A 24,545-nucleotide genomic window follows, 5' to 3' on the forward strand; every position below is an offset into this window, starting at 1 on the left:
GAGGAAGCCATGACAGCCCTGGACCTATAGGCAGACTGCACATACAGGGCAGTACATATAATGAGGAAACCATGACAGCCCTGGACCTATAGGCAGACTGCACATACAGGGCAGTACATATACTGAGGAAGCCATGACAGCCCTGGACCTATAGGCAGACTGCACATACAGGGCAGTACATATACTGAGGAAGCCATGACAGCCCGGGACCTATAGGCAGACTACACATACAGGGCAGTACATATACTGAGGAAGCCATGACAGCCCGGGACCTATAGGCAGACTGCACATACAGGGCAGTACATATACTGAGGAAGCCATGACAGCCCTGGACCTATAGGCAGACTGCACATACAGGGCAGTACATATACTGAGGAAGCCATGACAGCCCTGGACCTATAGGCAGACTGCACATACAGGGCAGTACATATACTGAGGAAGCCATGACAGCCCTGGACCTATAGGCAGACCGCACATACAGGGCAGCTGCAAGGAATAGGAGTTCTCTGCCCTGCTTGATTTTCCAGATGGCAGTAATTCAGTAAATTATATCTCATGGTATGGTGGTATTTGGCGCAATAGTTTAACATGCAAAATGATTTGAGTTTAAATAAGTCTCTCTGCAGGTAAATGTAACGTTTAATATGAACAGCGAGAACAATCCACGTTTCATACACGTTTATTGTCACTAAAGCAATAGATTACAAGCAAGAATCCTGCGGTGCCCGGGCAGTAACAGCCGCCCGCACCTTCACAGTTTACAAGCACAAAAAGCAGCAAAACACGCGGGGACACCTGGCATGGTAGGCCATCCCAGGAGCACACCTGTGCCCAAAACCAACCCCTCCGCTGCTATGTATGACTTTAAAAGGCTGCAGTACAGCGGAGAACGGGAACACGCATTGGTCATCCACATTTACATAGCCTAAACTCGATTGGCTCAAAAAAGGACACTAAAGTCTACATTTGATGTGCAGGTGAATCAAATCTATTCTTCTCTGTTATCAGCCGTGTCGTAATAGGGAGAGGCTGAACATATGTAGTGTTCTTCCATCGCTGCTTTATTTCATCTATCCGTCCCTATGTAACAGTGGTCCGGGAAGCTGAGGTGATGAGGAGTTATGTGGTGACGTCCTTACACTATAGAGCTGTGTTTGTTAATGGAAGAAATCTACTGGCAACGACTGTGCCTTCCGTGACAGGCTTCAGTGACAGCTACAAACTCCTCATATCTCAGCTGCCTGGACGCGGGACTGCTGGCACGTTCATACTATAGATTCTAGGTTGAGACTTTATGAATGTTCTAATATTTTGTGTACATCACTTTTGAAGCCGGGCAATCTATCTGAATCATCAGATTTATAATCAACCATGGTCTTCCATATCAAGTATTCCTTTAGATCGGGACTCTATGTTCACTATGCAATACTATGGGTTATAGAAGTGTCTGTGTTCCCAGGCAAGTGCAATAACTAGAAACAGCCCATGGAAAAAGAGGAGCTCGGTTTCTTCAGGGGAAAAAAAAAAAGGCAGATCGTCTCATACAACCCCTTTAAGAAGAATTACACGCTTCCTGTACCGGGTTAAGAACGCACATTCCGTCTTTTCTATTAAGCTCTAAAACTTAAGCTATTGGTCTTGCCTTGCGCTACTAAAAAACGGAGCATAAGAAAAAAAAAAAGACGGATTCATACACAGAGGGAAAAAAAAGAAGAAAGCCGCGCTTTTCATCACCCACCTGTATATTGCAGGATGGCAACATTAAAAAAAAATTCCACTGATGCTTAATTTATCTGGATAGGAGCTCAGGCTTTTAAAATCTACAAATAGGCATTCGCTATGGTCAATAGTCCTATAGTACAGAAGCAGCACGAGACGTGAGAGACGATGGAAGATATAACGTACCGTCTACTGTCATTACATGGGAGAAGCTCCTCAACAAGCGAAAGGAAACATTTATACAATTATTAGATTTGATTTTTTATTCAAATGGGCATTTCCCTGGCAGCTAGCGGGTCACTGCCGGATTTTCCAGCAATCAGCTGTTACTGCCAAGGGAAACAACCGACTGATCGTCTTGAAAAATTGGTTGGCATCTGGCAATTGATGGACGTTAGTGGTCCTATAGCGTGAGATACCCTCTGCCCCCTCTTCCTCCATATGCCCTAATACATCATAAGAAAAATTATATAATGCAGACTATTCCTTTTATAAGACAGGTAAGCACAAGTTAGTGTGTGATGTATCCCTGCCACGTCAGCAGCTGCTGCTACAAGGCTTGGCATCAGTATATAGCAATCCTAAGACAAAAGATCTGCTGCAAAGAGTTTACAATGTTAGTTGACTGCAGCAGTTTACCAAAATCATGGATGTGAAAGAAGCTGGCAGGCAGACGGGGGGTAACGCTAGGCAAACACTGAAAATGGCAATTCTAGAAATGTAGTGTTTTACTGCAGCAGTGCTGGCGAAGTGCATGCGACACCCGTCAGAAGGAACTGCCGGCAGGTTTAATGAATGGACAGCGTTGGTGTCTTCTGGAATCAATCGAAGGAGATCAACTGGGCCTCACTTCTGCCTTGTACCTGCTGACCATGCGCTGCCTGCTGCGGGGGAGGCAGCTGCTGACCGGCACCAACTGGCATCTACAAGAGAGACAAAACACAGCTACAATATATAAGGACATGGAATACTATTGTAGCCTTCCAAAACATCGCAACTTTAGTCTAATCTTAAAACTGTTCTCTGCTTAATTATACCCTATGCAGAAGAATCAGTATAGTATATAGCAGTGGACTGCAACGAGTGTACGACGGCAAGCAGCACGCCCTCCCGACGGCAAGCAGCACGCCCTCCCGACGGCAAGCAGCACGCCCTCCCGACGGCCGGCTCTTAGGGAGTTCTGTGAGGACACAGGTTTCACTTTTATGTTACCCTGTGCACAACTTATCTACAAGGTTCACGATGGAGACTTACATAATATACCAAAGTGAAATGCAAATCCAGTGTTAATCCAGTAAAAATCGATGGCCTCTCCTCAGGATAGGCCATCAATAGCGGATGGGTCAGGGTCTGACTCCCAGGACCCCCGTCGATCAGCTGGTTTTAAGTGATCGCTGCTCCCCCTTCCTTTCTTCTTGCTCTCTGAGTTGTCGACACGCATTTAGCGGCGATTCACAGGTATTGCAGCCTTTTCTCCCATAGTGAATGAAGTGAAGAGTGAATAGTGAAGAGGCTGCAATACCTGTGAATCGCCGCGAAATGTCAAAGATTCAGAGAGCAAGAAGAAATGAAGTTGATTAGCGGGTGAACAGGGAGTCAGACCCTGAACCATCAGCTATCGATGGCCTGGCCTGAGGCTAGGCCATCAATTTTTATTAGCTGGAAAACCCCTTCAAGGGGTTCACTCACAATTAGATATTCCATTTCTGTTAAATCATGCAAAACTATTTTTCAATTGAAATAAATATATATAATTTAAAAAAAATAAAATAAAAAGATATTGCTGTTACATACTTGTTATGGCGCCACCTGGTGTTCTATTGATTCCCTCTCAGAACATCCACCTAATATGTTTAGTACCTACTGTATGTACACAAATTCCCGGCAGCTCAGTTCCACTGCCCAGATCCTGTTGTACACGGCGGCGCAGTGACTGCTTCTAGAAGAATCTGTGCACTTAAAAACCGGCACTGGACTTATTAGGGAATTAAAACACCAGGGGGCACTATAGCAAGTATGTAATAGAAATATCTTCACACAGGAGCGTTTTTTTTTTATAAAGATATTTAATGGTAGGAATACACCTTTAAATACTTATGTTGCACATTGTCTACATTATATAAAAAAAATGTTTTTTATATATATATATATATATATATATATATATATATATATATATATATATATATATATATATATATATTTTTTTTATTTTTTTTTTTTTTTCAGAATCTAGCACTTACAGGTTGATACATCGGTTGCTGTCCAGGGTGGAAAGGCTGCTGGGAGGGCATGTTGTTCATGGTCGGGTCTTGTCCGGGGAGACTAGTCATGAGGTTCTATGATAAAACAAACTTGGATTTATCAACAGTGAAACGTCTGAACAGTGAACTGGTCTTTTTTTTTTTATATGGACCCATTCAGTAACTAAGAAACATAAAAAGTTTAAATATTTTGCATTATTTGGACTCACCTGCATATTGTAAGGCTGATAACCCAAGGGCACGGACTGTGCACCCATGTAAGTCATACCGCTGGCTGGGGGATTCTGGGAAACTGAAGGGAGGCTCTGGGAGGGCACGTTCTTTAAAAAAGGAAGAAAAAAAAAACAAAATACATTAATGAATGAATACATAATAATAGGATATTATTGCGAGTGGCATTTTTTAGGACACTTTCCCCCCATTGTGGCAAACAATGCATCGAAAAAACAGGCAGTAATAGTTAAACAGGTGTAAGTGCTTACTTGGTAGGGCTGTGTTGGGGTGGGCTGGTAAGACGTGTATGCTGGGTTTGTAGTTGGCACAGGTTGGCCCTGCTGAGCTGTTGGTCCTGCTGAGTACATGTATGCATTCACCATGCTGGGATCTGTGGAAAGACATTGTACATTGCTGGTGTTGGAGTCACTGGAGACTATATGAACGTGCAGCCCCCAATACAAAACGGATTGTACTTACCGGTACCAGGTACTGGCATGGTGGGGTATGGAGCAGAGGTCGGCTGTCCAGCTTGGTTCATGTATACCCCATGCATAGGGGACCCCTCAACTGACCCAGAAGGACTAAATGTGCCGGGATAAGCATTAGGGCCTGAGGGTGGGTACATGACCCCTCCAGATGGCGGCAGGGACTGCAACTGGGGGAAAAGCAGGTAGGAGATTAATATTAAATGGCAATTACATCGCACACAAAGTTATAAAAGAGCTCAGACAGGACGGGTGGCAAACCTGTGCGTAGGGGAGTTGAAACGCTGGCATCTGGGCTCTCATCTGGATGGTCTGTTTCTGCTGTTCCAGCCTCATTTGTCTCTCCTTTTCTTGCTCCTGTAAGCGCTGGATGGCGAGCTGCCGCTGCATCTCCAAGTATTCCTACAGGATTCATTTATTACATCTCAATTTAGTGTTTTCAATACGGTCATCATCATCATCATCATGTACCTGGATAGGGCTGCCATTTTTGCATTATGTGCACCACCCATGACTTTAGCCCGCAGCCCATGCGACTGCACGTTACCCCCAGCTCTGGGCTTAGGTTTCAGTGTAATGTGGAGGTCCAGAAATACCTGGCTATTCACACACAAATAATCTCTCCTTCCCGAGTCACGCTGCAGCCTGCCAAACATTCACAGCAGAACACCAAGCAATAGGGGCAGGAACGTCCTGAGGGGCGAGGGAGAGAACACGGCTGCTGGGCTAAGAAACCAAAAGCTGAATATTTCAGCTTAAATAAGAACAAGGGATTGTATAGAGACATACAATCCCTGCAGGATTACAGGTGATGGCTGGAGTACTTCTTTAAAGGGAAGGTGAAAATTACCTATTGTTTAAATCAAGTTTTTACGTTAAACACATTCTCTAAAGGGAACCGGTCAGTACATTTAGAGCCACTAAACCACTAGCATGCCGTTACACAGCTGGAGTTTAGTGTTCCAGACCTGCCCACGTCAAAAACTGACATTTAGAGAAGTTAAAGAGGCTCTGTCACCAGATTTTGCAACCCCTATCTGCTATTGCAGCAGATCGGCGCTGCAATGTAGATTACAGTAACGGTTTTATTTTTAAAATCGAGCATTTTTGGCCAAGTTATGACCATTTTTGTATTTATGCAAATGAGGTTTGCAAAAGTCCAAGTGGGTGTGTTTAAAAGTAAAAGTACAACTGGGCGTGTATTATGTGCGTACATCGGGGCGTGTTTACTACTTTTACTAGCTGGGCGTTGTGTATAGAAGTATCATCCACTTCTCTTCAGAACGCCCAGCTTCTGGCAGTGCAGATCTGTGACGTCACTCACAGGTCCTGCATCGTGTCGGCACCGGAGGCTACAGTTGATTCTGCAGCAGCATCAGCATTTGCAGGTAAGTAGCTACATGGACTTACCTGCAAACGCCGATGCTGCTGCAGAATCATCTGTAGCCTCTGGTGCCGATGTGTCCTCGCTCGTCTGACACGATGCAGGACCTGGGGCAGGAAATGAGTGACGACACAGCGTGATCTCTGGAGAACACGCTGTGTCTGCACTGCCAGAAGCTGGGCGTTCTGAAGAGAAGTGGATTACACTTCTATACACAACGCCCAGCTAGTAAAAGAACACGCCCGATGTACGCACATAATACACGCCCACTTGGACTTTTGCAAGCCTCATTTGCATAAATACAAAAATGGTCATAACTTGGCCAAAAATGCTCGTTTTTTAAAAATAAAAACGTTACTATAATCTACATTGCAGCGCCTATCTGCTACAATAGCAGATAGGGGCTGCAAAATCTGGTGACAGAGCCTCTTTAATATTAAACCCCAGCAGCATAACTGCATGCTAGTGGTTTAGTGGCTCTAAATGTACTGACAGGTTCCCTTTAAGAATTTTGGGTGATTTTTTTTTTTCTTTTTCTAGGTCATGATGTATATTTAAAAAAATCAATCCTAAAATCTTGAAGTTGTCACCCAGGCCACTGAGCCTCACAATACACCGACCCTTCCTGTTCTGTAGAGATCATTTCTCCACATCATCTCATTATCATCACAGGCAGGATTACACTGACAGGTAACCATCCACTCACCTGTTTCTTTTGTCTCATAATTTCCAGCTTCTGTGCCATCTGAATCTGTCGCTGTCGTTCCGATTCCTCTGCTGCCCGTCGCAGTTTTTCTCGGTGCTCCTCCCTCAGCGCATTCAATGCTCCGCGAGCGTCTCGGATCTGGGCCAGCTTGTCCTGCAGCCCTTCATAATACACTGTAAAGAACAATTCGGTTACGCACTCCTGACTTTTTTAGGACACACAGACTTCGAGTAGCTCCTCGTATCAATCCTGAACCTCATTGCACACACACAACTCACAGACGTTCTCTGTAATACATACATCGTCTCTCATCCAGCTGGTTCAGCAGCTCCAGAAGCTGCGGGTGCATGTTGTTGATAGACTGGAAGAGCGACAGAACTGCGGAATCATTTGTGATGCTCCTGCCGCGCATGTGGTTGCTCTTCATGCGGTTCACAAAAGTGGTGACTGCGTTCTGCAGAGCCTTCAAGAACTGCTCGTGATTCTCCTCGGATTCCCCGTTCTGGTACTGCTGCTGGAAGAAAGAAGTAGTTCAGTCCAGAACCCATGTACAGACCGGCTTTTCAATAGGTACTAGTGACCATCCAATCAGAACCCATTGACCCACAACTTCCCTGGCTGGCAAGCAGGAAGGACAAAATAGTCAACAATCCCCAAAATGATAAGACCCGCTTGCAATCAAAAACACAAGAAACTTCAGATATTATTTTTGTTTTAACCCCTTCAGGACAAAGACCAGTTTTAGAAATCGGATGTGTGTCAAATTCTCTGGGAATAACTAGGTAATGGTTTTATATATCCAAGTAAATCGGACATTGTTTTTTTTTTGTCACATATTGTATTTGCTTTTGAAAAATTTAGGTTGATGTTTTTAAAAAAACAAAGAGAGAGAGGGATAGTAGGCGTGAGTAGAACAGGCCCATAAGATGATTGTGTATGTTTGAAGAGGAAAGTTTTAATGTTTCGGAGGAGGTCAGAAAAGGAAGTCAGATCAGTGGGCAGAAGAGCGATGAACCTTCCGTGTATACATCAGCTAAAACTAACGTGCACAGCCCCCTTTTTAGCCCAAAGGCCACACTATCAGATAGTTGAACTTGAAAGAGCCGCAAAAACATTTCAGCACAATGTATACTATAAACCAAGATAAAGGGTTATGTGGGGACCAAAATTATTACCAGTGTAGTCCCTGCAGTATGTGAGTACTCTCGCTAAAATACATTCCGGTCCCCCGTCGCGCTGATTCTGAGATTTTCATAGCGCTATCGGGGGACCGGAAGTCTAGTTGCTTCTTTGATGACAATACGACTCAGTCATGTGACCAAATGAGAAACCGGGTTCTTACCTCCATGACGCTGACCATGCTCACAGGAGGCACCTCAGTCACCTGGACTACTGGATCACTCATTGGTACGGGAGCAGAAGGGGTCGGACTCTTCCGGACCTCCTCCTGTTTCTTCTCCCAGTAATTTCGGTTCAGATAGCGGGCCAGCTGCACAGAACAAGAATGGAGATGAGTAACAAACCTAAAAATGACAGCATCAAGTCATTTCTCAGCGAGTTTACCTCTGGATCTATCTCTTCAGCCAAAGGAGCAGATGAATTCTAGGCAAGAAAGAGGAAATCTTTAAGAATTCTTTTGTATTAAGGAATACATTCAAGTTCTACAATCGTGTCGCAACTCACCATAGCAGAGGAGTACAGAGTACTGGCGGGTGGAGCGGAGGAGGTGACCGGGGTGGGGTCTGTTTTCGGATATACGCCATAGGTGGTCTTTTGCCTCTAAAAATAACAATAGGATTTGACAGAAATTCAACATGGGCAAAAAATGGATGATTGAAACAAACGTTTACCACAGAACCTCGTGAATGTTGAATAGAACATAAGTCACCCGTACATAGATTCTGGGGGAAGACTTGTCTGACTCATTACAAATGTTAAAATTGTTCTTCCTCACAAGAACGAAGGAGTAAGTTAGAGGGATTGTCTTTAAACCGTGCCTATGTGTGTGTGATTGTGATTGTGTGTGATCCTGGCCTAATAGGGATGAAACACGGTATACCAGACTCAGCCCATAGACAAGATGGTGCCGTTTCTAGGAGGGAAAAAGAAAAAACAAATCCTTTAACCTCAGGCCCCACGCACACGACCGTAGATTTTGTCAGTAATTACGGACACATTAATTTCTATGGCCGACAGACATGTCCTATTTTTTTTGCTTTTTACGGACTGTGATTACAGGAACGGGCATGTGCATGGCTGTCATATCCAAGACATCCCCTTTAGGCCTTGTCTACACTGTGCAGATTTTCCATGCATTTTTTGAGACAAAACCAGAATCGGATCCAGGAGAGCGGACATTTATATATTTCTTCTGTTTAGGTTCCTGGTATTGGCTTAAAAACACATACAAATACATTCTGCATAAAATATTTTTGATATGAGGTTGTGCAGCATGGTGTAAACGAAACGGCGCTACCATCCTTTCCTTCTCTTCAGCCTCCGACTGTGACAGGGCTATAGCAAGCTGCAGCTCCTCTTCCTCCTGCAGCGCAGTCTCATCTCTCTTTGGCGGCATCTAAACACAGAATACACAAGTCAGTGCATGAAGACAAAGATCTCCGGTGCCGTATATCTAAACTATATGAAGGGAGAGTTTTCTAATCATTAATATAGAAGACATGAAAACACTCCAGTGACTCTTTCCAACAGACAAAAATCTGATCCTGCTCAACAAAGATCACGAGAAATTTAAAGGGGCAGTGCTGAAATTCCCAACACCGACATCTTTGATCACCACTAAACGGACATACAGCAGGCAATACTGGAGACTCAGCAATGGTTGTAACCAATGGTCACCTCACCTGTGACTGTGAAGATAGGGGGCTGGTCAAGTACTCCGGAGGCAGCTCACCAGTAGTGGCAGCTTTGACTTCACCTTTCCTAAAAAGGGAAAGAAGTCCGTAAGAAATAGAGGGAGTGAAACAGTCGAGGCCGATGACCCCGGTGGTCCGCGCCCCGAGTCTTACTTGTTCAGCTGTTCATAGCAGGGCTCACAAACACGCACTTCCTTCTCAATGCCAAACTTGGGGATGGTGGAATATTTAGAGGAGCATTTTCCGCAGAAAATTTGTCCACAGGCTCTGCAGTGATGCTGGAGAGGAGAGGGGACATGTGTGAACAAGGTTTTAAAGGAAAACTCTACCTTTTAGTTTTATATTCTTACTAGGGTCTAGCTGTTTATATCAAGTTGTCCCTACAAAATAAAAACAAGGAATGGAGATCGAAACGAATAGTTTAAGGCCTGGTAGAGTCAAGTTATTTCATGGAATTAGATTATCTAACCTTGCGTGTAACTACGCCAAACTGAACACGGCAGCGATGACACTCCTCAGCATCTACCCAATCAGGAGCCTAGAAAACAGCCAAAAAGGCAACCTTTTTACTGAAGCACTCCTTTTTTTCACCATCAAGCCACTTTAGAAACTGGCATGGACGCTCAACCAGGCTTACCCGTTCTGCCGCAAACATGGCATCACTTTCCTTGAACTCAGGGAAATTGTGTCCTGAAAGATAAGGGGATGAAAATTACAAAACTGAGACTTTATATGGTTACAAAAAAACCACAGCAAGAACAGTCAAGGATTCTGAAGCTCGATGTATATTACGGTCAATGGAGAATAAAGTATAGAAACATGCTGAGAAGACATTTATCTTCCTACAGAGGTGTACAATCCGTCAGTTCATAGCAGCAGAGTTACAAAGCTGGGCTAGGAGATATCAAATGACCCAATGCCCTTCACGGAATACAACTAGCAGCAAAGCAAATCGTGGAGTATAATATCAATCCGTCCCCTACGGCAGTACATGGTAAAAAAAAACCTAGGGCTCCATAATGCGAACCATAACACCACAGGGTCCCCCAAAAACACACACAAGTAAGAACCTTACCTTCCACTTTCATGATTTGGTAAGTGTCCTGTACGACTTTATACTTGGGTTCGTTACGGAAAGCATGGGCCCAGGCCTGGATCAGATACAGAATCTTGTTGCGTACATTTGGTTCCACCTGACGCTGAATAAAAAGGTCCGTTAGCGAAGCAGCAGACGTGACCCGGAGTTCTAATAGACCACAAGGCCTATAAGTGGTTAATATCAGAGAGCTCTAACTGTGTGCAGCACGACAGACAGGTGAGAAGAATGAGACAGTCCGAGCTCAATGACACCGCTCACCCGCTGACTGCGTCACAACTTCCGGCTCAGCGTCACATGACTGACTACAAGGCGATTTCCATAGATAACAGCTCTGCGGTGCAAACCGGTCAGACAAAGTATAGCGGTGGAAGTACTATAGACTTCCTGCAGAGGTCAGGCTGGTCCCTTGTACGTCATCCCAGCACCCATCAAGTGAAAAGAGCTGGACATGCAATATCAGACACAGCGTGGCGGCGTGACTCGGAACGAATTAAAAAAAATAATTAAAAAAAAGCATCCCCTTTCTATCATACCGTTTTTTTTTTGCCTTTACAATGCAGCGTTTTGTTAACGTTTTATTTTTCCCGCTGACAGCACGTGAGCTTGATTTTTGAGGGACGAATTGTATATTTTTAATGGCACGCTGGATACGTAAAACGTTACATGTTTTTGGGGGTGTAAAAAAAAATAAATTGCAATTCCAACGGCGTTTACCGTGAGGCATAAATGACGTGTTAACTTTATTCTGCGGGTCGGTAGGATTGAGGCGATACCAGATTGATATCGGTTTTTTTAATGTTTTGCCACATTTGTTTTTGTGAGCCATTCGTTTTTTCACTTTTCAGTCGCTTGAGATTTGTAGGGGGGGGGGGGAGGGTATTATGTGGCACGAGCGGTCGTTTTCATTGGTTCCATTTTGAGGTACAAAAGACTTTTCAATCATTCATTTTGTTTTTGGGACGCAGGTCGGACTAAAAACAGCAATTCTGGCTTTTTATATTTTTTGCACATTAAATGGTCGGTAACTATAGTTTGGGTCATTACAGATGCGACAATACCTATATCTACTTTTCTCTAATATTTATTTTTTTACATTATAAAGCATTTTCAATTGGAGAAAAAAAAGTTTTCTTGGGGTTTTTATTTTTTACTTCTGTGCAGCGTATTACTCCTGTCAGCGTTACATCGACAGGCATCCTATTAGGCCCCATCTCTGAATGGTCCTAATTGGTGTACTAAGATGACAGACCTGAAGGCCTTAATTAGGCCTACGACTGCCATGATAACCCATCGGTACCCCACGAACACGCAGCGGAGCGGCTGATGGGTTGACAAAGGGAATAGTGTCCATAGATGCCGCAATTGCTATTGACTGGTAGAACACAAGAGAAAGAAGGAGTCAGAAACTATTGAAATTTATATAAATTGCCGAAGGCATAGAAAAATACAAATTTTATTGGACAATACAAATAACATGATTAAAAATAGACTACAAATCAAAAGAAACTGTATATCTCCAATGGTATAGGAGGGGAACTAGGGTCACAGTAGTAGAACAAAAAACAATACAGAGAACACCTTCTAACAATCGCTTTAGGTAGTTATAATGTAGTTAATACAAAAAGAACGAAGATTGTCCCCTGGCATATACAATGCTACTACATATCATCAAAAAACGATACTTCTAATAACAGGTAGTGAGAAAAGGTACACAGTGGTAAGCAGAGAAAATCTCCATAGGGTCACACCTGTTCTCTAAATAGACACAAGGTATTTAGACTGAGCCTGTCTTAAGCACAAGCAGTGTGTCCATAAATGTGTAGATAGCATTGCAGGTATTGAGTATGCAGTAAAAATAGCGCTAGTACTAACCCATCTAGTTCCACGGATGTAGTAGCTCCCAGGTATGGAGAGACCCCAACGCGCGTTTCGCGTGGATGGCTTTTTGAAAAAGCCATCCACGCGAAACGCGCGTTGGGGTCTCTCCATACCTGGGAGCTACTACATCCGTGGAACTAGATGGGTTAGTACTAGCGCTATTTTTACTGCATACTCAATACCTGCAATGCTATCTACACATTTATGGACACACTGCTTGTGCTTAAGACAGGCTCAGTCTAAATACCTTGTGTCTATTTAGAGAACAGGTGTGACCCTATGGAGATTTTCTCTGCTTACCACTGTGTACCTTTTCTCACTACCTGTTATTAGAAGTATCGTTTTTTGATGATATGTAGTAGCATTGTATATGCCAGGGGACAATCTTCGTTCTTTTTGTATTAACTACATTATAACTACCTAAAGCGATTGTTAGAAGGTGTTCTCTGTATTGTTTTTTGTTCTACTACTGTGACCCTAGTTCCCCTCCTATACCATTGGAGATATACAGTTTCTTTTGATTTGTAGTCTATTTTTAATCATGTTATTTGTATTGTCCAATAAAATTTGTATTTTTCTATGCCTTCGGCAATTTATATAAATTTCAATAGTTTCTGACTCCTTCTTTCTCTTGTGTTCTACCTGATATTGTTTGGAGTTTCTATTGTTACTGGGGAGTTCAAAAATCCGCACTTGCTGGTGACTTAGCCCACATATTGTATAGTCCCATGAGACATATGTTGACATAATAGCTATTGACTGCAGCATCTTGTGGTTAAACGTACGAAATCGTGGTCATCTACAAACACGTTCATGGCAGCAGGGTGTCAGCTGTATGTTACAGCTGACACCCACCGCTGATGGCATGAGCTCAGCTCCTGTACCTTCTCCATCACCGCGTGATACATGTGTAGTGGGTGACAGGGGAAGTAGTTTCCGACAGCACTGTATATACAGCGGATGTCAGGAAGGGGTTATTCGACCTAACTTTTCAGAATAAGCGGTCATATGTGTGTATATGAGGAATAAGACTATATCTGGCCATTATATACTTGCACGTGCCATTATTTAGCAGTTTTCCTATCTGCAGGCTCTATCTCGAATTCTCCGGTCTTTCTGAGCTAGTGAGCGGAGCCAAACTGCGATCACGTCTTATATAACCTGCACACAGAGAAGAATCCTGCTCTCCGATCTCTATCAGTGTAGCTGAGAATCCAGCACTGGGGTGAGACAATAACACTTAGGCCTCATTTACACGAGCGTATTATACGCGCGTGCGACGCGCGTGCTTTTCACGCACCTATAATAGTCTATGGGGCTGTTTAGACGATGCGTGAATTTTGCGCTGCGTGAGTGCGTTGCGTAAAACTCACGACATGTTCTATATTCTTGCGTTTTTCACGCAACACGCACCCATTGACTTCAATGGGTGCGTGAAAACAACGCATGCCACACTGACGGTCCTGCGTTGCATGCGCGAAAATCACGCAAGAGCTGTCAAAAGGATGAATGTAAACAGAAAAGCACCACGTGCTTTTCTGGTTACAAACATCCAAACGGAGTGTCAAATTAGAGATGAGCGCACCGAACTTCACCGGGTTCGGCCGAACTCGTTTTAACCGAACCCGGCAAAAAATGTTCGGGTACGCGACGTCAGGAGACAGTCACTGCCCACGGTGCTCAAAGACTTAAACTGTTTCAGCACCATGGACAGTGACTTTCGATCACAATATACATATACGTGTAAAAAAAAAAAGAAGTTCTGACTTACCGATAACTCCCGGCTTCTTCCTCCAGTCCGACCTCCCGGGATGACAATTCAGGCCAAGTGACAGCTGCAGCCAATCACAGGCTGCAGCGGTCTCATGGCCTGCCGCGTCATCCTGGGAGGTGGGGCCGGATGACGAGAGGGACGCGTCACCAAGGCAACGGCCGGGAGACCGGACTGGAGGAAGCAGGAAGTTCATGGTAAGTGTGAACGTCTTTTTTTATTCACAGGTTGGTGTATATTGTGATCGGCATTCACTGTCGAGGGTGCTGAAAGAGTTACTGCCGATCAGTTAGCTCTTTCAGCACCTTGGACAGTGACGGGCGTCGACTACCTCATCTCTATGATGGCGGCTGCGCGAAAATCACGCAGCCGCGCATCATACACGGATGACACACGGAGCTGTCAATTGCCTTTTGCGCACGCAAAACGCAGCGTTTTTTTGCGTGCGCAAAACGCACACGCTCGTGTAAATGAGGCCTTATACAGATGTCCTGCAGCTTTCTGGTGTCTTTCCCACTCTGCTCCTGCTCCCCCTCCCCTTACAGACTAGTACGGGCAGCATGTTTGTGTCTTTCTCTCTCTGCTCCCTCCCCCTGCCCCCCTTACCCTCTCCATATACTTATACGGGCAGGAAGAGAAGAGACCACCTACTGCAGTTCATCTGTAACTAGACACGGTTTTTGCTTGACAAGAGGGGGGTGGACAGCAGATTACAGGAAGGGAGACACCTAGTGGCAGTACCGTCACACAGACTTTGCTCGGGTAAAATAAAATGTGAACAGTAAGTAAATTACAAAGTGGTTTTATATCAGGTATACTATTAAATCAGCAGAAGTGTCCACGTAAAGGCAATCAATGCATGTTTACTATCACCTTCTGCAGCTCTTTTAGCTCCTCCATTGTTTGTTTATTTGCAACTTCATCATGTACAGTCGAGCCACAGTTTTTCACCACAGACTCCATTACCTGCAGGAGACACAGAAGACAGTGAGAACACGCACCCGAAAAACCGTGGCTACGCACAATGTCAAACGTTAGACTGGGATAACAACGTAGCTGGGAACGTATTATAAAAGATAGGGGGTGTCTGAAGATCTGACGGCTTGGAATGGCTTTCCAGGATCAGTGCCATTTTCGTCCATGGGCCACGTCTGCTATTGCAGATCATCCTTATGTGATGCTGCAGCGGAAATGGAGAGGGTTTCAGCTACTGGATTTGTGGTCGGCATTTTGACTGGAATGGTCAGCAGTCTCCGTACGTGAAAAAGCTGGTCACAGCAGGGACAGGAGGTGGCTCTAAAAAAGGCTTAGCTAATTTTCTAGAACGGAAAAATATCAGCTCTTATGACAATGTGTAGAATTCTTTGTGAATGTTGATCTACATGGATTGCCACTTGGGTTCAGGAGGGAATTTTTCCTTTTTAGGGCAGATTGGTAATTGAATTATGGTTTTTTTTTGTTTTTTTTTTAACCTTCCTCTGGATCAATAGAGGTAAAACAAAGTTCTATCATTTTTCCTATCCCTTTCCTTTCTCGCATCTCTTGGTTTAACATCATGGACATGTGTCTTTTCTCAGCTCCTAAGGCCCGAGATTCACGGCAATTACCACACTTTGCAATCACGGTAGATTGCAGTGCCATGTTACACGTTTTTGCTATGCGACCCTTAAACTATGGGTAGAGTTAAAGCACGTGTGCACATTCTATTTTGCCTTCCATTTACTTTTAAGAAAAATAGGACATTGCTAGTATATGCCATCACTTTCTGATTGGTAGGGGTCCAACTGCCGGGACCACCACCAATCCTGAGATTGAAGAGGCCGCATCGCTCCTTTAGCACTGCGTCCCCTTCAACATTCACTGCACCCCAGACTCCCGGGCCACCCACAGTGCAGGAAACTGCAGCACGGCCCCATTCCCTAGAAATCATTTTAGAGGGGAAGCGACACTTGAGGTCCCAGAGGTCCGACCTCCACCAGTCAGAGAGCGATGGCCTATCCTAGTGATGCGCCTCCACTTTCTGTAATGGATCAAAACCACACACATGAAACAATGCGTTTTCTTTCCAGTTCTATATAGAGGGTCACAGAAAAAAAAAATCCCCTACACAGTTTCATCCCAGCGATAAAGGCGAAGCCACAGCAAAATCCCCATGTATTGTTTTCCCCCTGGTTTGTAGATGTAGCAGTGGTGCTGCTGTGTGTGTGGATGGATCAGTAGACAATCCTGCGGACAAACACTCCAAAACCATGAAATGCCTTCCCTGGATGAGGAACTCACCTCCAGAGCAAAGAGAGCAACGTGTGGGTTTTTGTCATTGACTTTCTTCTTGATGGCGGCCACTGCATACTTGGCTCTATAAGCAAAAGAAAAACATGGAACCCGGTCACAGTCAAAGTACAAAATACACACCAAATAAATCTAAGAATACACATTACCCATTCCAACCCTAAATCTCCAGCCCATAGATATTTACATTTTTTTTTTATAAGGGATATGAAATTAAGAGAGGGCTCTCCTCTTATACACCAGCTCTTGCCCTTGAGAACCCCAGCCTTAGGCTGAATTCAGACGGCCGTAGTATGCTTCCGTGTGACAGCGGTTTACACGAACCTATGTAATTCAATGGGGCTGTTCACGCGGCCTTTGTTTCAACGGACCATGTGAAGGGTCCGTTGAAAAATAGAACACATCCTATTTTCTTCCGTTTTCACTGATCCCTCGATAGACTCAAGTCTATGGGGATGCGTGAAAATGGGACCCACACAAGGACAACTCGGACATGAAAAACGTTTTTTTACGTCCAAGTTTCCACGCGTTTGTCTGAATTGGGCCTTATACGGACGGCTCACTGGTCTCAATGGCTGCGGTGTATTGCTTTATTCAGCAATGCTGCCCGGGGTCCAGGCTGCGGCATAAACTCATTTATCAGGTGAAGCACCTGCAGAACAGGGTTTGCCAGTGGCCAAGCTGTCACCCCAGGATTTCGGGCGGTTCCGCTGTCCTGGTGCCACTGACATCCGGCTCACATTGACTTTTACCACAGCACAAGACTTACTGAGTGTCTCCTTGGCGGATCATGTCACAAATCTGCAGAATGGATTCCCAGTCGGTCTCCAGAAGCAGCTGGCTGGTGGCTTTATCTACAAAGATCAACAATAGTTCAGCAGAAAGAGAGAGAAATCAGAAGGGTCAGGTTTCTACAAGTTAAACAGTAACTGCAGCCCCGGCGCACGGTCTCACTATTGTGTCATCAGGTCGTCCTTGTTTTGTTGCTTCTTTCAGTTCTGATCAGGTCAGATCCTCCCTGATCGCACATACATCAAAGTAGTGACTTATCCGAGCCCCATCTCCGTTCCTGCTACACTAATAATATGGCCAGAGTCTCAAAAATAATACGAGTCACCACCTCATAGAGGAGACTACTGAGTCTTACAGTGACTGACCTCTCACCAAACTTCTGATAGGTCTCTGACGTATATAAAGTTGGGTGAAAGTGCAGATACTCAAAGTTTCAGTTGCTTTCTAGATCTGCCTCATTATGGAACAGCTTTGATCAATGACTTCTGGGTAATAGAGTCTTTTCCTGTCTGTTCTATCCCACCCCTATGATTTACACTGCAGCTCTGGTTGTTCAGTATAGTTTCTTTGACTAAACACAAGCTCGGTAGAAAGTATGCATGGATTTTTATTACAGCAAAGAGAGAAAGATTATAAACTACAAGCAACCACGAGACCAAGATGAGCTCACCCTGCCGACTCTAAACTATAGGACAATAAAGAGAGGATGCCAGTGTCACGCCAACCCCCCCTCAGATATATATATCACGATGTATACAGTTTTACCCAGTCTTCCTTTATCACCCATCCAATGACAGGTCTCCGGGTAGTTGCAACGTTTATGCGGCCACAAATATCCATGGTGCCCATTGCTCTACTGGACGCAACTTTTGGGGGGTTTGACTTTACCTAATAAGTTCCTGCATTAGATAATATTCTACATAAGAGCATACGGAGAGGCATGTGTAAGATCTATACCCCCCCCCCCCCCCCCCCCCCGTAACAGAAATATCACATCTCATGGGTCAAAGAGCGAAGGACAATTTCATCTTCAGATGTTTCTGTATCCTACCCCGATCTCATACACTACAGTATACAGCTATAAAGGAGAACCCTAAAGCAATAGTCATCCTGAGCCGCCTGATTCATTACCAGCAATTCTGTCACATAAAGAAGTGGGAGAAATGTAACATGGGACAACCATACAGAGTCATTTGCCATTCAGGATGTGCCAGGGTGACCACCATAATGTCTACCATCATTGATTGTCACCTATGGAAACCCACCAAGATCATGAGAAAATGCAGAATAAAATAAGAAAAGACGTCACAAAGGAGGGCGAGTCAGGGATGATTATTTCCAGATTATTGCGGTGTGTGTTATAGCCCTTTAAGGGTCGCTCGCCAAGACGGCCAGGCGATCAGATGATCGCCACCAGTCTGCCTTCTGAAATCCCGGGCGATCAGCGGTGATTACCAGGGAAAGCTGCGTCTGTGACCTGAATATGCCCTAATGTTGTATAAAACAGAGCGTTTGGGCCGTTGCTTAGAAACACAGGAGACGTTTCTGAATTTGTCCTTATTCTTACACTCGTCATCTCTACCAGTCCGATGCCAGGGAGGCAAAAATGTCACCGACACCGCCATGGAAAATAAAGTCAGAAAGCACAAAAGTTGCATGACATGAATCAAACTGTATGACAGAACTACTATAGGGGCAATCATGATGTGGCCCCTTTAAGGGTATAGGTGAAGTGACAGGAAGACGTTTATGTACGTGTGTGTGTGTAATATAGATATAATCTAGTAGAGTACAGCTGAGAAGTTCAGAGGAAATGTCTGTCATGACTCGATGACTGTACAGCTGACACAATGGTCAATGGCGGCCTCCACAGTGCGAACAATGTCACCGCACCCGGAGTTCAAACACAGCTTCCTGCTAGCATCCCCTCCCGGGTTTTCTTACCCAAAAGCCTCTCAAATGTGCCGCCACCTTTTCCCATCGTGACACCGGAGAGAACGAGATTCTGACACCGAAAAAGAAAATACTCTTCCGCTTCCGGAAACGAACAAGACGGAACCTGAAGATGCGGGGCGGAAATGACGTCACGGGAGGTGGGCGAGCGACGCTCCTGGTTACTGAGGAGAAGGAGGCGGGCGGTTGGTTATTTGATGGACTATGTGTTTGGTTCTCGGGCCCTCCGGCGTCGGGAAAACGTTGCTTATGAAGCGGCTGCAGAATATCCTTTTGGATTTTAATAATGAATTGCTTCTAGTGAAACGAGACACTATTGGAAAGCGACTCTAGTCATACGTGACTTCCATTCTTATTGTTGTCCATAGAGGGTAGTAGTGTTACATTGTGTGTATATCTATCTAGAGGGGTCAGCCACCTACAGCACTTCAGCTGTTGTGAAACTACAATGCCCAGCATGCAATGACAGCCAAAGGCTTTATTATTCCAACCAAATGCTGTCAGGGCATGCTGGGAAATGTAGTTTTGCAACAGCTGCAGTCCAAGTTCGTAAAATTTTAAGGTTATTTTTTTTTTACATGTATTTCACCTTTATAACTTGATATTTTTAAAATCATTTGAGGGCAGGAATCCCCTCTTAAGGTGCCCTTACAAATTAGATTAATGTCAGTCGTACCCGTCAATTATGGTGAGATCACCAGACCCCTGCGCGCGCCTATGTCCAGCCGCCTTGCCCAGCAGCCCCATAGTATAATGTCCCCATACAGTATAATGCCCCCATATCAGCCCCCATACAGTATACTGCCCCCATATCAGCCCCCATACCGTATAATGCCCCCATATCAGCCCCCATACCGTATAATGCCCCATACCGTATAGTGCCCCCCATATCAGCCCCCATACCGTATAATGCCTCATACCGTATAGTGCCCCCCATATCAGCCCCCATACAGTATAATGCCTCCATATCAGCCCCCATACAGTATAATGCCCCCATATCAGCCCCCATACCGTATAATGCCCCATACCGTATAGTGCCCCCCATATCAGCCCCCATACCGTATAATGCCCCCATATCAGCCCCCATACAGTATAATGCCCCCATATCAGCCCCCATACCGTATAATGCCCCATACCGTATAGTGCCCCCCATATCAGCCCCCATACCGTATAATGCCCCCATACAGTATAGTGCCCCCCATATCAGCCCCCATACAGTATAATGCCCCCATATCAGCCCCCATACAGTATAATGCCCCCCATATCAGCCCCCATACAGTATAATGCCCCCCATATCAGCTCCCATACAGTATAATGCCCCCCATATCAGCCCCCATACAGTATAATGCCCCCCATATCAGCCCCCATACAGTATAATGCCCCCCATATCAGCCCCCATACAGTATAATGCCCCTAAAAAAAATAAGACATGGTGCGGATTGTCTGTTAGGTGATGCGTTAATGCTATGGAAATTTTCTGCAGCAAATCTGTTACTCTGTTACGTGTGAACGAGACCTAATAGTCCAGGGCAGTGAGTTCCACAGAATGGCTGCAGCACGGGAGAAGTCCCACAGGAGTATGTTGGAACGGAGGATGAGAGTCGTAGGTTATTGGCCGAGTAGGTCGGTAAACGGAGACATATGACAGCGCAGCGTTGTGGAGAACTTTGTAGACGAGGAGAGTTGAATATAATTCTGCCATAAACAGGTGGTTTAGGGTCAGTGGTGAGGTGGGGACGGTGGGTGGGTCAATGCGAAAGGATTTGTCAATTGTTCGAATTACGAGGAAGAAAGAATATTCCTTAATATTTCCTGTAAAGCTGTGTGCGAAAGATTCAACCGATCCAGGAGATGTGCCTCCCACCCAGCCCACTGTAAGTTACCAAACTCACCGGTCCTAGATTCATCATAGGGGTGTGGGCTCGTAGCCATTTCTTAAGAAATGCCTTAGAAGGTCTTCACACTCCCTATAATGTCACATCTGAAAATACAGCAGAACGGCCATGGGCATCTCTGGGTGAAGCGTGGGCGCCCTGTAGCTTACAAGTGTTTCTTTTTTAAGAATGATTTGGTGTGGCGTTTTTGTTGAAGAATTTAGATTATTAATGTTGTTTTTTATCTACTGAAGGTGGGCACAAACTTGACTGACCTGACGATACAGAGAATACGTGTGACCGTGCGAGAGGTGGGTGGTTCCATGGTGCCCATCTGGCCCAGTTACTACAATGACTGCCGGACCGTGCTGGTAAGACTTTATTGATGCCATACTTTACTACCAGCTACTTTGCAGGTGATGTCATATCAAAGCTGATCATTGGCGTTCGGCGTTGGTTGGTGATTTCCGCAGACTCTGCTGACAATCTCTTATCTATAGCGGCCATCCTAAGGATATCGACAGGATAGTCACTTTTTATTTTGACTCCACTGTGAAAAATGCGTTTTCCATTGTAATTCACTAAGGATCTTTGCAAGAGCTGAGGGTTTGGGCAGCTGCCTAACAGACCCGCCTGCCAGAGGTGACCACCCTGTATCCCCCGATCTCACGGTTTGGAGCGCTAAACCCCTGATGGTTTAGGGCCTCCAAACCTAGTGACCGGTTCCCTTTTAAGAGTTCTCTCAGCCAGCATAACCAAAACTGGTCATGTGACATTGTTCTCTGAAACCAATAGGGGGGTAGGGTTCACTCTTTTTGGATTCCTGATGTCCGCTTTGATGTATTTACAGTTCTTGGTATATTACTGTATATTTTATGTATTGTTCTTATTTTCTCAATTTTAGTTCATTGTGGATGCTGCTAACCCAAATCAGATATCTGCATCGTGTATCCAGCTTCTGTCCATGCTCTCTGCTCCTGCCCTCTCCACAGTGGCGGTCCTTGTCGTCTTCAACAAAACGTAAGTAATGCTTTCAAGTATGGTCCGATATTTCTGCTTTAACAGGGTAGATACTGATAAAACTCGAGGCGCGATCCCACCATGATCTTTGTTACCATGCCAGCAGCGATTATAAGCTGTACCGATCACTGGCAGTTGGGGACACGTGCCATACTTACTGGGATCTCTACTAGGACCAGTGATTGGCTGCAGCGGTCACATGCCGGTACGCTGCTGGCATGTAAACAAAGACCGGCAGGGAACCTTCGAAGCGGCGCTGGAGCGGTGGGGATATTTAAAAGGTGAGGAATTTTTTTCTTATTTTATTACATATTCTGTGGGCAGATTTTTTTTTTCTTTAACTCCTGGAACACCCCTTGAACGGTGAGGAATCACTTTTTGGGTTGTGAAGATCCAGAATTTGGTTTATCAAAGAAACATTCTGCAAATGTGATATTCTTTCTATGCTTATATCGTACGTGCGGCTCATATTCTTCACCTTCTAGGATTGTACAGATTTTTTTCTCAATTGTATTCACCTCAGCTGTGAAAAGTATTAGGTCTGTACAGGTATTCAGCCCTTGGATGTACACAAGAATGTTCCCATACAGTGACAGCAAGCAGAGATCTTGAAAATGGTGATGTTTCGAAAGAATATTAGAAAGTTGCCAAACTTTTCATTATACAGTGATTAAACTTTATTCACATAAAACAACTTTAACTATAACCAACAATTGTTTACAATAATGAGTATACGTGCGATACTAAAGAATAGAAGTTGTTCCCAATTTATCAGAAGATACATGTGCAGCAATACTTAAAATATATATATTTGTATGGCCCTTGCATGTTGGGGACTAATGCATATGGTCTGTTTACTTGTAGGGATCTGCCATGCTGTATGTCATTGATGGAGATGAAATCACTGTTCCGATTGGATGACATAATAGCCTGCAGTAAGCAACCAATCACGGTCGTGGAAACTAGTGCGCTAGATGGCACCGGACTGCAGGAGATGTTGCAGTGGCTGCATTCATCTGCCAGCCACTAAGTATAAGATAGGTTTTCATAGGGATTTATAAAGGTATATATATATATATATATATATATATGAACAGAGCAGCAAACAAGGACGTTGGTGCCTTTTTTTTAATTATGAAATGTTTGTATTTTTGCATAAAAATCAGTTTTGTAATGTACGTTTAATAAAAATTGTGCTCCATTTCACTTCTGCAACTTCTATGTTTCACTGTACATAGAAGCTGCAGAATGCCATTGTGAGTCGAATTTGTCAGTGAGCTGAGACGTCACCTAAGCTGCTGTCAGCCGAGCCGTCAGACCAGCTCACTGACGGACTTCTCCTTTTCTAAACAAACGTGAAACAATCTAAGGGAAATGAATACTTCTAGGCACTGTGTGTATATAGCTATATAGCTGGTATATATTTAATGTTACCATTTTATCTCATCTGGTCTTCCTGGCGGTTTAGCAGTCCTAGATAACATGTATATTTTTAAAATATAAGCATACTATTTTCCTGATACCACCTTCTGCCTCCTCCCACAGGGGCATTTTGTGTTCCGGTCCTGTTTTCCTCCAGCTATTGGTGGATAACATTTAGATTCCTGGTTTAATACACTACCATTCTCCTAAATAAAAAAAGAAATGGGAGTTTTTGTATTGTTTGTAATTACTGTGACGGCTGAGAGAATGTTCTCCATTGACATTTGTGCTTACAATAATGAAAAAAATAAAAAATGACTCCTTCAATAATCTCTCCTAGAATACCTCCGTAATCTGTCATGTGATGGAACATTTTTGGAGCCGTTTTTTGGAGCTGTTTTTCTATTGACTCAATGAAAAACAGCTCAAGAAGTGACATGCTACTTCTTTTTACTTTGTTTTTTACACGCCAATTTGAAAAAACGCAAACACCTTGTCTGAACGAAACGCCGTTTATCCCATTGAAATCAATGGGCAGATGTATGTAGACGTTCAGCTTTCGTTTTTCAAGGCATTTAGGAACCACAAAACACTGTGTGTGAACATACCCTTACTGGTTCATAGGCACTCCATGTCCTAATATTTGGAGTCTCTTTGAGGCATTGAATGGCAATGTACAATGCCACAATTTTATACATGCTAATATGGCTTATGAGGGGAAAACCTCATGTGCCTTCATATAATAAAGATCGGAGGCACACATAGGTATATACTATGGGCACAGAACAGGCTATGGACAT

General features: G+C 44.3%; 2 protein-coding genes across 7 annotated transcripts; one reads left to right on the top strand and one right to left on the bottom strand.

Moving 5' to 3' along the window:
* Positions 1-663: 663 nt before the first annotated feature.
* Positions 664-19,560, bottom strand: HGS (hepatocyte growth factor-regulated tyrosine kinase substrate). Of its 4 annotated transcripts, none has more exons than XM_075846086.1 (21): positions 19,421-19,560; positions 17,454-17,538; positions 16,676-16,751; positions 15,269-15,361; positions 10,723-10,840; positions 10,285-10,337; positions 10,117-10,185; positions 9,801-9,925; positions 9,636-9,714; positions 9,251-9,349; positions 8,458-8,553; positions 8,338-8,376; positions 8,117-8,263; positions 7,075-7,288; positions 6,775-6,947; positions 4,946-5,086; positions 4,677-4,854; positions 4,466-4,587; positions 4,193-4,303; positions 3,963-4,058; positions 664-2,642 (listed from the first exon to the last, which is right to left on the bottom strand). In XM_075846086.1, the coding sequence occupies exons 1-21, from the start codon at positions 19,455-19,457 to the stop codon at positions 2,541-2,543; spliced, it is 2,253 nt and encodes a 750-aa protein (XP_075702201.1). In that variant the 5' UTR covers positions 19,458-19,560; the 3' UTR covers positions 664-2,540. The 4 variants fall into 4 exon arrangements, with proteins under 4 accessions (XP_075702201.1, XP_075702202.1, XP_075702200.1 ...); XM_075846087.1 differs by having other exon boundaries at positions 9,260-9,349; positions 10,723-10,846; XM_075846085.1 differs by having other exon boundaries at positions 7,075-7,285; positions 10,723-10,846.
* On the top strand, positions 19,537-24,087 carry ARL16 (ARF like GTPase 16). Of its 3 annotated transcripts, XM_075846100.1 has the most exons (6): positions 19,538-19,693; positions 21,247-21,303; positions 21,558-21,674; positions 22,208-22,323; positions 23,188-23,258; positions 23,869-24,087. In XM_075846100.1, the coding sequence occupies exons 1-6, from the start codon at positions 19,634-19,636 to the stop codon at positions 23,934-23,936; spliced, it is 489 nt and encodes a 162-aa protein (XP_075702215.1). In that variant the 5' UTR covers positions 19,538-19,633; the 3' UTR covers positions 23,937-24,087. The 3 variants fall into 3 exon arrangements, with proteins under 3 accessions (XP_075702216.1, XP_075702215.1, XP_075702214.1); XM_075846101.1 differs by having other exon boundaries at positions 19,537-19,693; positions 21,558-21,614; positions 23,188-23,959; XM_075846099.1 differs by having other exon boundaries at positions 19,539-19,693; positions 23,188-23,959.
* Positions 24,088-24,545: the final 458 nt, after the last annotated feature.

The sequence above is a fragment of the Rhinoderma darwinii genome, chromosome 13 (assembly GCF_050947455.1).
Source record: "Rhinoderma darwinii isolate aRhiDar2 chromosome 13, aRhiDar2.hap1, whole genome shotgun sequence".
Classification (NCBI taxonomy): Eukaryota; Metazoa; Chordata; class Amphibia; order Anura; family Rhinodermatidae; genus Rhinoderma; species Rhinoderma darwinii.

Coding starts and splice junctions, on each gene's coding strand:
- ARL16 (XM_075846099.1), top strand. CDS start 19,634: ATGTGTTTGGTTCTCGGGCCCTCCGGCGTCGGGAAAACGTTGCTTATG. Junction 19,694..21,246: donor TGCTTATGAAGCGGCTGCAG/AATATCCTTTTG, acceptor ATATTTCCTGTA/AAGCTGTGTGCGAAAGATTC. Junction 21,675..22,207: donor ATGACTGCCGGACCGTGCTG/GTAAGACTTTAT, acceptor TCTCAATTTTAG/TTCATTGTGGATGCTGCTAA.
- HGS (XM_075846088.1), bottom strand. CDS start 19,457: ATGGGAAAAGGTGGCGGCACATTTGAGAGGCTTTTGG. Junction 16,752..17,453: donor ATCCGCCAAGGAGACACTCA/GTAAGTCTTGTG, acceptor TTTTGCTTATAG/AGCCAAGTATGCAGTGGCCG. Junction 10,338..10,722: donor CCAAATCATGAAAGTGGAAG/GTAAGGTTCTTA, acceptor CTTATCTTTCAG/GACACAATTTCCCTGAGTTC.